The sequence below is a fragment of the Ornithorhynchus anatinus genome, chromosome X1 (genome assembly GCF_004115215.2).
Source record: "Ornithorhynchus anatinus isolate Pmale09 chromosome X1, mOrnAna1.pri.v4, whole genome shotgun sequence".
Taxonomy (NCBI): domain Eukaryota; kingdom Metazoa; phylum Chordata; class Mammalia; order Monotremata; family Ornithorhynchidae; genus Ornithorhynchus; species Ornithorhynchus anatinus.
This window is the reverse complement of record NC_041749.1, coordinates 11,483,179-11,494,649: the sequence shown is the minus strand read 5'-3', so window position 1 is coordinate 11,494,649 and position 11,471 is coordinate 11,483,179. Positions and strand designations below refer to the sequence as shown.

Here is an 11,471-nt window from a genome sequence, read left to right as displayed (position 1 = left end):
AACCCTGTTGTTCGTTAACCAACTACAACAATTTTCGCACATTCCGCCAGCTCACAAACGGCAGGAAACCCGTTACCTTGGCATTATCCTTAACTCATCTCTCTCATTCAACCCACATGATCAATCTTCCACCAAATCCTTGTAGGTTTTACCTTTACAAAATCACTAAAATCCGCTCTTTTCTCTCCATCCAAACTGTTACCACGCGCATCAAAGCACTTATCCTACCCCACCTTGATGACTGCGTCAGTCTCCTCGCTGTTCTCTTTTCCTGCCTGAATCGTTTTTCTATAAAACGATTTCCCCACTCCTCCAGAACGTCCAGTGGTCGCCCATCGACCGCCCCACGGAACAGAAACTCTTCACCATCGGCTTTAAAACATTCGATCCGTTCCCCTGCCACCTGACCTGACCATTGCCTACAACCTTGGTCTGCCACTTTGCTCCTCTAATGACAACTCGGTCTCGATCGATCGATCGTATTTATTGAGCGTTCACTGTGAGGGTACAATAGAAACTATTACACTACTGATATGCCGCGCACCTGGGAGGGTACGGTGTAACAGTCGGTAGACACGTTTCCTGCCCGCAATGAGCTTGCGATCTACAGAGTAAGATTGATATTAAAATAAATTACAGTTACATACATAAGCACGGTCGGTCTTCCTCCCCATTCTCTCCACAGAAATTGCCCTCTCAAAGGTCACCGACGATCTTCTCCTTGCCCAAACCAACGGATTCTACTCCACCCTAATCCTCCTCTACCTCTCAACTGCTTTCAACTCTGTTGACCTCCCCCTTCTCTCGGAAAAAATAGCTAACCTTGGTTTCCCTGACACGGTCCTCTCCCGATTCTCCTTTTAAATCTCTGGCCGCTCCTTCTCGGCCTCTTTTGCAGATTCCGTCTCGGTCCTCCACGGGAGTCCCTCAAGGTTCAGTCCTGCTCTCCCTTCTTTTTCTCCGTTTACATACAGTCCTTTGGAGAACTCATTCGTTCCCGTGGCTTCGACTACCATCTCTGTCTACGTGTCCGGCCCTGATCTTTCTCCATCTCTGCAGTGTCGTATTTCCTCCTGCCTTCGGGACATCTTTACTTGGCTGTCCCATCAACCCTTCAACCGTAACATATCCAAAAGAGAACACCTCATCTCCCCGCCCTAACCCTACCTTCCCCCTGACTTTCTCATCACTGGAGACAGCACCATCATCCTCCTTGTCCCGCAAGCCCATAACCTTGGCATTGCCTTTGACTCATCTCTCTCATTCAACCCGCATATTCAATCTCTCACCAGGTCCCGCTGGTCCGACCTTCACAAATTCACTAAAATCCGCCCTCAGCTCTCCATTCAAACTGCTACCGTGTCAATTCAAGCACTAATTTGATCCTATCTACTACTTCCTATCTAATACTACCTCCTCTCTCGCCCCGCTCCGGTCTATTCTTCACTCCGCTGCCCGGCTCATCTTCCCGCAGAAACGCTCTGGGCGTGTCACTCCCCTTCTTAAACACCTCCAGCGGTTGCCTGTCGACCTCCGCTCCAAACAAAAACTTCTCACTCTAGGCTTCGAGGCTGTCCGTCACCTCGCCCCTTCCTACCTCTCCTCCCTTCTCTCTTTCCACCGCCCACCCTGCACCCTCCGCTCCTCCGCCGCCCACCTCCTCGCCGTCCCTCGGTCTGGCCCGTCCCGCCGTCGACCCCCGGGCCACGTCCTCCCGCGGTCCCGGAACGCCCTCCCTCCTCACCTCCGCCAATCTGATTCTCTTCCCCTCTTCAAATCCCTACTTAAAACTCACCTCCTCCGAGAGGCCTTCCCAGACTGAGCTCCCGCCTTTTTCCCTCTGCTCCCCCCACTTCACCTCTCCGCAGCTAAACCTCTTCTTCCCCCTTCCCTCCCCTCCTCCCCCTCTCCTGTCCCACCCCCTCAGCACTGTACTCGTCCGCTTGACTGTATATATCTTCGTCACCCTATTTATTTTATTTTGTTTAATGAGATGTACATCACCCTGATTCTCTTTAGTTGCCATTGTTTTTATGAGATGTTCTTCCCCTTGACTCTATTTATTGCCACTGTTCTTGTCTGTCTCTCCCGTTTAGGCTGTGAGCCCATCAAAGGGCAGGGACCGTCTCTATCTGTTGCCGACTTGTACATTGCAAGCGCTTAGTACAGTGCTCTGCACATAATAAGTGCTCAATAAGTACTATTGAATGAATACTTTTTCAGCCTCCTAGCCGACCTCCCTGCCTCCTGTCTCTTCCCACTTCAGTCCATGGCTCGGTGGAAAGAGCCTGGGCTTTGGAGTCAGAGCTCATGAGTTCGAATCCCAGCTCTGCCACCTGTCAGCTGTGTGACTGTGGGCAAGTCACTTAACTTCTCTGTGCCTCAGTTCCCTCATCTGTAAAATGGGGATGAAGACTGTGAGCCCCACGTGGGACAACCTGATTCCCCTGTGTCTAGCCCAGGGCTTAGAACGGTGCTCTGCACATAGTAAGCGCTTAACAAATACCAACATTACATACTTCACTTTTCTGCCCGGATGATTTGTCTACAAAACCTTGCAATCCACGTTTCCTCACTCTTCAAGAACCTCCACCGGCACACTTCACTCCCCTAATGCCAACCCACTCACTGCACCTGGATCTCGTCGCCAGCCCCTCACCCGTGTCCTGTCTCTGCCCTCGGACACCTTTCCCTTTCATAAGACAGGTGATCATTCTTCCCTCCATCAAAGTCTTCACAAAATGACATCTCCTCCAAGAGGCCTTCCTCAACTAAGCCCTCAACTCCTCTTCTCCCCTCTCGTGAACTTGGATTTTCACTCTTTATTCACCCCACCCTACTAATGTTCATATCCATAATGACTCTATATTAATGTCTGTCTGTCCCTCTAGACAGTAAAGTCCTTATGAGCAAGGGAATATGTCCACCAATTCCGTTATATTGTACTCTCCCAAGCACTTAGTACAGCGCTGTGCACATTAGCGCTGGCTAAATACCATTGATCTGCATAGTAAGCACTCAGTAAATATGTTCGCTTACTTGATTGATTGATGGCTGTGGGGCTGAGGTTGAGGTGAACTACAAGTACTTAAGAAGTACGGATCCAAATACGAGGGCACGTAGAAAGGGAGTCGGGGGAATTGAGGGCTTAGTCGAGGAAGGCCTCTTGGAGGAGGGGTCATCTTAATAAAGTTTTGAAGGTGGGGAGGTGGGGCCTCTCCTCCAAGAGGCCTTCCTCGACCAAGCCCTCAATTCCCCCGACTCCCTTTCTACGTACCCTCGTATTTGGATCTGTACTTTTTAAGTACTTGTTATTCACTCCAACCTCAGCCCCACTGCCATCAATCAATTTATTGTTTCCCAGCAGAACTACCGGAGGAAATCAAGGGGTTGCTGGCATTCACCGACTCCTTACTGATCGGAAAGCACCGTATTGTACTTTACTAAGGACTCGGGATATCATCTGAAAAATGGCAGTTAAGACTACGAGCCCCATGCGGGACAGGGACTGCGTCCAACCTCATTTTCTTCTATCCGATGCTAGGCCAGGCTGCTTTCAGTGCCTCGGTTTTTTTATCTATAAAATAGGGATAAAATACCTGTTCTCGCTCCCTGAGCCTATGAGAGACAGGGAATCTGTTGGATCTCTGTACGCACCTTAGCGTTTATCACAATGCTCGGAACATTAGTGCTTAACAAATCCCATCATTGACCTCAATCATATTTTTTGAGTGTCTACTGTGTGCAGAGCATCGTACCAGTCACTTGAAAGAGTACGATATGAGACCCATTCCTTGCCCACAACAAGTTTACAGTCTAATTCCATATTCTTCCAGGAAAAGTGTGAAGCGGCGGCATTATCTGAACTAAAAAGAAATTGTCAGGAAAGTGTGGCCATGGGTCAATTATGAATTTTTCACAATATAGGAAAAGCATTTTAATATTTCTTGTGGCTGCTCCAGTTACTCCTGTTCAGAATAATCACCATTAATAATAATAATGGTATTTGTTAAGCACTTACTATGTGCCAAGCACTACTGTCCATTACAGTAGAGGGTTTGGCAATACCCAATTCCCAAAAGAACTACCCTCCTATAGATTAAACTAATAGTATTGATTGAGCTCTTACTGGGTGCAGAGCACTGTACTAAGCACTGGGAGAGCATGGTATAACCGAGTTGGTCGTCATGATCCCTGACCCCAAGGAAGACACAGCCTAAAGGGAGAGACAGACGTCAGAATGAGATTAATCAAGTTCACTCAACTTCTTGAGTTGAGAAGCAGCGTGGCTCGGTGGCAAGAGCCCGGGCTTGGGAGTCGGAGGTCATGGGTTCGAATCCCTGCTCCGCCACTCGTCAGCTGTGTGACTGTGGGCAGTCACTTCACTTCTCTGGGCCTCAGTGACCTCATCTAGAAAATGGGGATGAAGACTGTGAGCCTGATGTGGGACAACCTGATTACCCAGTATCTACCCCAGCGCTTAGAACAGTGCTCTGCACATATTAAGCACTTAACAAATACCAACATTATTATTCTTGTGCCTCAGTTTCCTCATCTACAAAATGGGAATTCAATACCTGCTCTCCTTCCTATTTACACAGTAAGTGCTCAATAAATGCGAATGAATGAATGCACGAATAGACTGTGAGCCCCATGTGGGACCTTATGACCTTTCATCTACCTCAGCGTTTAGTACAGTGCTTGGCACACAGTAAGGACTTAACTACCATAATTATCATCAGTTGGGAAAGGGTGAGGGAGATGAGTCCGTGTGGGCAGGGACTATCCCTGTATTATTACTGTATTGTACTTTCCAAGCATTTAGTACGTGCTCTGCGCACAGTAAACGCTCAGTAAGTACGATCGAATGAAGTAAAGGGGAGAATGGACAGATTGAACTGAACGACATCTTCATGCTCTGTCTCGGGTGATTCATGAGAATCCCATGATCTTTAATGTTTAGCTTCCACGCAAATATTTTTTGATTATGCAGTTTCAGGATCAAGAAAATCCAATTTTGATACAACAGTCACCTAGCCTTTTGAAATGCGGTACCCCAAGCTAACATGTCGTCCCATTTCTTTCAAGTTGCCCCAATCAAAAAAATTGCCATTTGGAATGTAGTGATGGAATTACAACACAATTCATGACCTCTTTGCAATGGAAATGTTAGGATGCAAAAAACAGTTGAAGGGGAAAATGTCTTGAACGAGGAGATTTTATGAATGAGAACACAGGGTACAAAATGTTTTTACAATGGCCTAATGGATATTTACACTCTGGATCTTTAATGTTCTTTTGATTGTCGTTTACCTCTAAGGATACTGTTAGGACACAATAACATCAGCGAACCTGATTCAGCCTTCTGCAAAAGGAGAAAAGGTAGGGCCGCCTAGGTGGCCTTAAGTAGCTTCTCGGTGAATTTCGTTGATTAGAGTGCTCAAGTGGAGGAAAAGTGGGTGGGAAGAACAGGACCTCTCCCATCCCTGTGCAATGCCCTTAGGCATCTGTTAGCCAGGCTAGTGGCTCCCGTAAACTAGGGGTTCATGACACGCTGGGGGGGAGGGGCCAGGAGTGGGTTGGCGGCAGTCACACTCTCCTATTCATTTCAGCATCTTGGCCGCTGCCATTTGCTTCTGCTCCAACATCTATTTGTTCGTTCGAACCCACCTGAGCACTGGAGCTTAACTACACGATGCAGGAATATGTCTGCTTCAATGAAGAACAGAGAAAGGGGAGGTAAGAGACTGCTATCCCCTTCTGAGGGGGCATTCGGTACCCTTGGGAGTTTCGGGTGTGTTTTCTTCCCTCCCCTCCCCCCTCAATGAGCAAATTATTCCACTTATCTTGCCACTCACCGTTACCACCAAGACCACTGAAACCATCTGCCAGATCCAAACCAGGACCATCTTCAGCCAAGTAACATTAATCTATCACGTGGAGATTGCCCATCTGCTTCCAAAGAAAACCATCGTAGAAACTTGACAATTATCGTTGGCAGTCAAGTATGAGATGTGAAGAAAATACACCGCCTGACAATAAGCCAGTGTTCACGAACTATTTAAGGCACACAGAACTATCAGGAGCACAGACATGAGACGATGAAAGATTTTATTTTGCTGACTTTCACACAAACCCCTTTGCTGAAAAAGCATAAAAAGCATGCACGGTGATTGCGTTTTGGTAAAGAATAATTACGCTGTAAACAACGACGGCAAAAACATAAAAGCTTAAAGGATAACATTTTATGTAAGAACACAAGTCAAATCGAAACCAAAAATGAACAAATGGCTCTTGACTAAGGAATAATCCAAGTGAATATCAGTGCATATTAGAACAGACTCTCCATGGATTTAATACAAAAGAAAAACAAATTTCAATTTCTATTCATCAGTTGTTGGTTTTTTTCGTGGGAAGTGTGCTTGGGTAGTCAGACGCAGGACAGTCTAGGTCAGAACAAGCTGGCTGCTTTGCCCTTCTGTACTATTTAGAGTTCACATAAATCCAACAGGAATGCATTTTAAAATTTAAACCTACTGCATACCCCTTATAATAATTATTCTGCTCAAACTACACTGCGAAACTTCCATTTAATTTTCTTCTCTTGCCTGCCATTTTGGGGGGCTGCTTTCCAAGGTGGTTATTCATTCAAGACATTGAGGCTTCATTCCAAATTCTACTTCGTATTGGAAAATAAAGTTAATAGTTTGGCATCAGAGCATCAGAGATAGAGGTTTCGTCTCTTTAACCCCTTCGGGAGAGACCGACCGCCTGATGCATTTGCTCACCACAGAGGTCTTTAAGGCTGTTACTTGAACAGGGTTTCACTCTGGATTCAGACACTTAAGACAATATCGTCCTCGACTAAATTCCCCGTAGTACTTTTCAGTTGGTTCATCGTGATTCAGTTAACGTCTCGTTGCCTCAGTAATAGAGATAGCAATTCGGTAACAAAAGACGTCCATTTTCAAGAAATACCAAATGGCGAGTTTAAAGGTCGCCCGGGAAATTGATGAAGGCATAAACTTAGGTAACAGAAGATGATATGGATTTCAAAGGTTTAGCGGTTCTTTCTTAAATAACTTCCTCATTTGCTACGATGAGCTTTATTTAGCCCTGCCAGATGACATTAAACCCAATAGAGGCTACACCAAAAGGAGTTCAGAGGCGAGAGATAAAATGTAATCTCGTTCTTGCATTTTGATGTTAGGAGTCAAGATTTTCCAGCGGAATTGGGTCAAGATCATTCCTCTGGTCTTGGGGTACTAAGTATTCCACTGACTCCAGCAACTGGAATTTCTCGACATGAGATAATTATAAAAGGCGTTGGCAGTCACAGTGGAAATCCACTCACAAAGGCTTAAGAGAGTTCATTTTTAAGCAGGCCAAACACTGGCTGGATATGCATTTCTCTCCCTATTAATCTACAGTGCAAACCATACATATCGACACCCCAAACTTCAATCCAACTTCGATGCATCAGAATCCAAAAGAAGTCTACGTGACACCGTGAAAATTATACGGTAACCAGATATTAAGCTAAATCATAGATTAGTAGGCAAAATGCACGCGCTTTGAAAGGGTAGCAGGAACATCTGAATTTTCCTTGTTATCTCAACGGACTACCTTGAACCATAACCGTACCGCAGCACTTGTTCAGATCACACTCGGTGGTTCCGCTAATCACCAAGTAACGTGCAACTTCAACCAGCTCTACTATTTATGGCACATATATTCTACGGTTCTAGTTCGCGTACTCTTAAACACAATCTGATTAGCCCGCAGTTTTAAGTGTTTTTCATTTGACCCTGTACATTCTTTTATGCGCAGTACAGGGTGCACAAAATAGGCTGCTGCTGTGATGAAAATTAAAGTTACAATTAAATGTTTTGCGTACATAATTAAATAAGCTAATGAAGCGATATAATCAATAGATCACACTCTAGATAAACACACCCTCTTTCCCCAAGAATATCTCGTTAACTTTTCGGGGAACATCTGATCTCCGCACGGATTTCTTCGATCGCCCCTGAGAACACCCGGACCCCCAAATAAAACTCCCATAGGATTGAAAAGAACAAAGTGGCTGGGCTAAGGTCCACTTACGGAAAAACTAAAGAGGAACAGCGGAAGAATCGTTATCCTAAAGTAGTGCCGGGAAATACATTTCCTGGTCCATTTAAGTCCCGGGCCAATCCCACGCTCTAAACCTCCACTAACCTCCTGCGGCCTATTTAAGATGGGCATTGAGATCACGGGGGATGCGACGTAACGTGACTGAGAACGGGTCGGTCGCCTCGCCGGCAAATTCAGTAGTACGCACGTCAAACTACATACATCTGCTCCCGACCAATCGCGCGTAGGCTGAAGCCACAATTTCTAAAGAATCCGACGTTCAATCAGGTAAGGCTTTATTTACACTTCTTTCTGCATCCGGGAGCCAGTCTGCCGTTACGCGCAGCCTCCAAGAGCCAGGGCAGCCCGTCCCACTGATTCGAGTCAGCGTCTGCTCAGGCTTTAATACTAACCCACAGGCAGCCGATTAAAGTTCCATATATCCACGTTCTCACATACAGTTTCCTTCCAGCCTCGGTCAGAAGCATGCTAGCGGTCAGGCCGCCTAAGAACAGTAAGGATGGTAAAGTTTTCTTGAGGCTCAGTTTGGAGTGAACACACTTTCCGGGAAACCTGTTTCTCCTTTCGGAATCCTTTGCATCATAAAACTCTATAAGCAACCTGGGGACAGATTGAAAAAAAGAAAAAGTCGACTCAAATCCACGTTTCGGTACTTTTCGTCACAAACCACTTCGCGAAGCGTAACCGGCTGCAACGAGCACGACATGGACAACGGCCATTACAGCGTCTTGTTCGGCCGCTATTCAGAACGATAGACTCGTCCCCCGATGCCCCGGAAATCTGGTACTTACTTATCCTTGATTTCAAAGCGTTCATGAAGCCATCTTTTCATATAAATCTGTTCTTCTGGAATATCTTTTAGGTCTATGCGATCAATGTGAATATGAACTTTGGGACATTCTTTGCACAGGAATTCTAGCAAAAACAAAAGTCGCAACAAATGTGATGAGTGATTAGATGAAACGGAACAGATGATAGATGCACACACTTTGTCCACTAAAAACCAACGATTTACAAACTGACACTGAATTAGCTGGCTTTTGCTTCTGAACTAAAAAAAAAATAGTAAATTAAGTCATTTCCACCTGGACGAGAACTAAAATGGGGCTTAAAATCAAAACAGTGACAGGTATACGATTTATTCGACCTACTTTAATAAGATTTTCTGAAAAAGGAGAATGTTACGTAAAAGAAAATGAAATGTTATATGTTTGTAATGGGGGGAGGGTGCGAAAGCAGGCAGGTAGGACAGCTCAGAGTGGGACCTCGGGTCCTACCAACGTCTCCCGGCTTGTCCTTGAAGCCAAACTACATTCGGGTGGTAAAGAGGATGTCGGTCTTCGGACTCAGCTGCCTCTGCTTAACAATCCTTGCATATGCGCCCCTGCCTTCTCTGCTTCTTGCTAACCGTCTGTGATCTGTCAGAGTAACACATACTGTAACAGTCACGCACAGTGCTTTTACGGTTTCTTATCTGCACGTATGTGGCCGAGGAACTACGCAGCTGGGTGTGTGTTTGGTGGGAAACGGTGTCAGGCTTGGAGGGACGGGAGTCAGTGAGGGCTGGCGTGGCCCGAAGGGGTGGAAGGGCCCGGGGTCACGCAGGGAGCAAGGTGTGGCCTGGTTTGAAGTTGCAGTCCGTCATTGAGAGGCCCCAGGGAACTCCAGCTACAACAGCAGTGGTCTAGAAGTGTCAGGGTACAGGAAGACACGAAAGCACGTTGAGAAGCAGCACGGCTTAGTGGACGGAGCACGGGCCTGGGAGTCACAAGGACCAGGGTTCTAATTCTGGCTCTGCCACCTGTCTGCTGTGTGACCCTGGCCAAGTCACTTCACTCCTCTATGCCTCAGTTACCTCATCTGTAAAATGGGGATTAAGAGGTTGTCCTACCTGATCAACTCGTATCCACCCCAGGGCTTAAAACATAGGAAGCAGGCAACGAACGCCACACTATCATTATTATTAGGACACACGGCCCGTGAGCTTCTGGTGGGCAAAAAACCACGTCTTCCGTCTCTTTTGTACGGTACTCTCCCAAGAGCTTAGTTACAGTGCTCCACACACAGTAACTGATCAAATACCATTTGCTTGATGAAGGGTCCCAAGAGGACACAGCTGACAGAAAGCCGATAAAAGGGAGGGGAAGCAGGGAGAAAGAGGAAGATAGAGAGACAGTGAGGAGGACTAGGCGATGAGAAGAAAAGACAGGAAAAGGAGGAAGGAGAAAGGAAACGAGCAGCAATGTAAGTACTGCGATATATAATAATAATAATAATGTTGGTATTTGTTAAGAGCTTACTATGTGCAGAGGACTGTTCTAAGCGCTGGCGTAGATACAGGGTCATCAGGTTGTCCCACGTGAGGCTCACAGTCTTAATCCCCATTTTACAGATGAGGGAACTGAGGCACAGAGAAGTTAAGTGATTTGCCCACAGTCACACAGCTGACAAGTGGCAGAGCCGGGATACGAACCCAAGACCTCTGACTCCCAAGTCCGTGCTCTTTCCCCTGAGCCATGCTGTTTCTCTATTTACCTATATATTCTTACCTCTCTCTCTCTCTCTCTCTCTCTCTATATATATATATATATATACCTCTATATTCTACAAATGTATATATACCGCTATATTTTTATATACCCTTATCGCTTGCAGCGTTCAGCTCGGCTCTGGATTTCTGGGACAGAAGAGCGTTCTGCCCTTACTGCTGTGTACCTATCAAAGATGGGGAAAGTCCCAAAGTCCCCATGCCATAAGGCAAAGAAGTAAATTGCAAAAACTGACAAAACTAAGAACACGGCACGCAAAGCCGCTAAGCGGCGGACAGACAGGGACACGTTGGTGGAGGAAACAGAGTAGTGGAGCTGGGCTTTCCCAATTTTACTCCTGTCGCCACTGCCGTCATGGTGTGGAAACCCAGAGGCGGAATCCCAAAAGCTTTATTTTCCTTTTAAATGGCATTTGTTAAGCGTTTATTTTCCGCCAGGCACTGTACCCCTCTCGTTGAGGTAGATACAAGATATTCACGTTGGACACGGCCTCTGTCCCACGTGCGGCTCATAGTCCCAATCCCATTTTCAGATGAGATAACTGCTTACGTAAAATAGTAAATGAAATAAATTGAGATGTTAAGCAAGTAAACAGTCTTAGTGGGACTCGTCTATCGGTGTCTCTGAAAAAGTATTTTTCTATCAAATCAATCGATGGCATCTGAATGCTTCCTGTACGCATATGCAGAGCAGTGGACTAAGCACTTAGGACAGTTTAAGAGCTAGGAGGCACGATCCCTACCCACAAGGAACTTACATTCTAGAAGGGGAGACAGACAAAATAAA

General features: G+C 46.1%; 1 protein-coding gene across 1 annotated transcript in view; it reads right to left on the bottom strand.

Moving 5' to 3' along the window:
• Positions 1 to 6,094: 6,094 nt before the first annotated feature.
• Positions 6,095 to 11,471, bottom strand: part of AGPAT5 (1-acylglycerol-3-phosphate O-acyltransferase 5) — a 62,510-nt gene continuing 57,133 nt past the window's right edge. Inside the window, exons 7-8 of the mRNA XM_029050582.2 lie at positions 8,928 to 9,051; positions 6,095 to 8,736 (exon numbers count right to left, since the gene is read on the bottom strand). Of these exons, the coding sequence (XP_028906415.1) occupies positions 8,511 to 8,736; positions 8,928 to 9,051 (350 nt within the window). The 3' untranslated portion in view covers positions 6,095 to 8,510. The remainder of the gene's footprint in view (positions 8,737 to 8,927; positions 9,052 to 11,471) is intronic.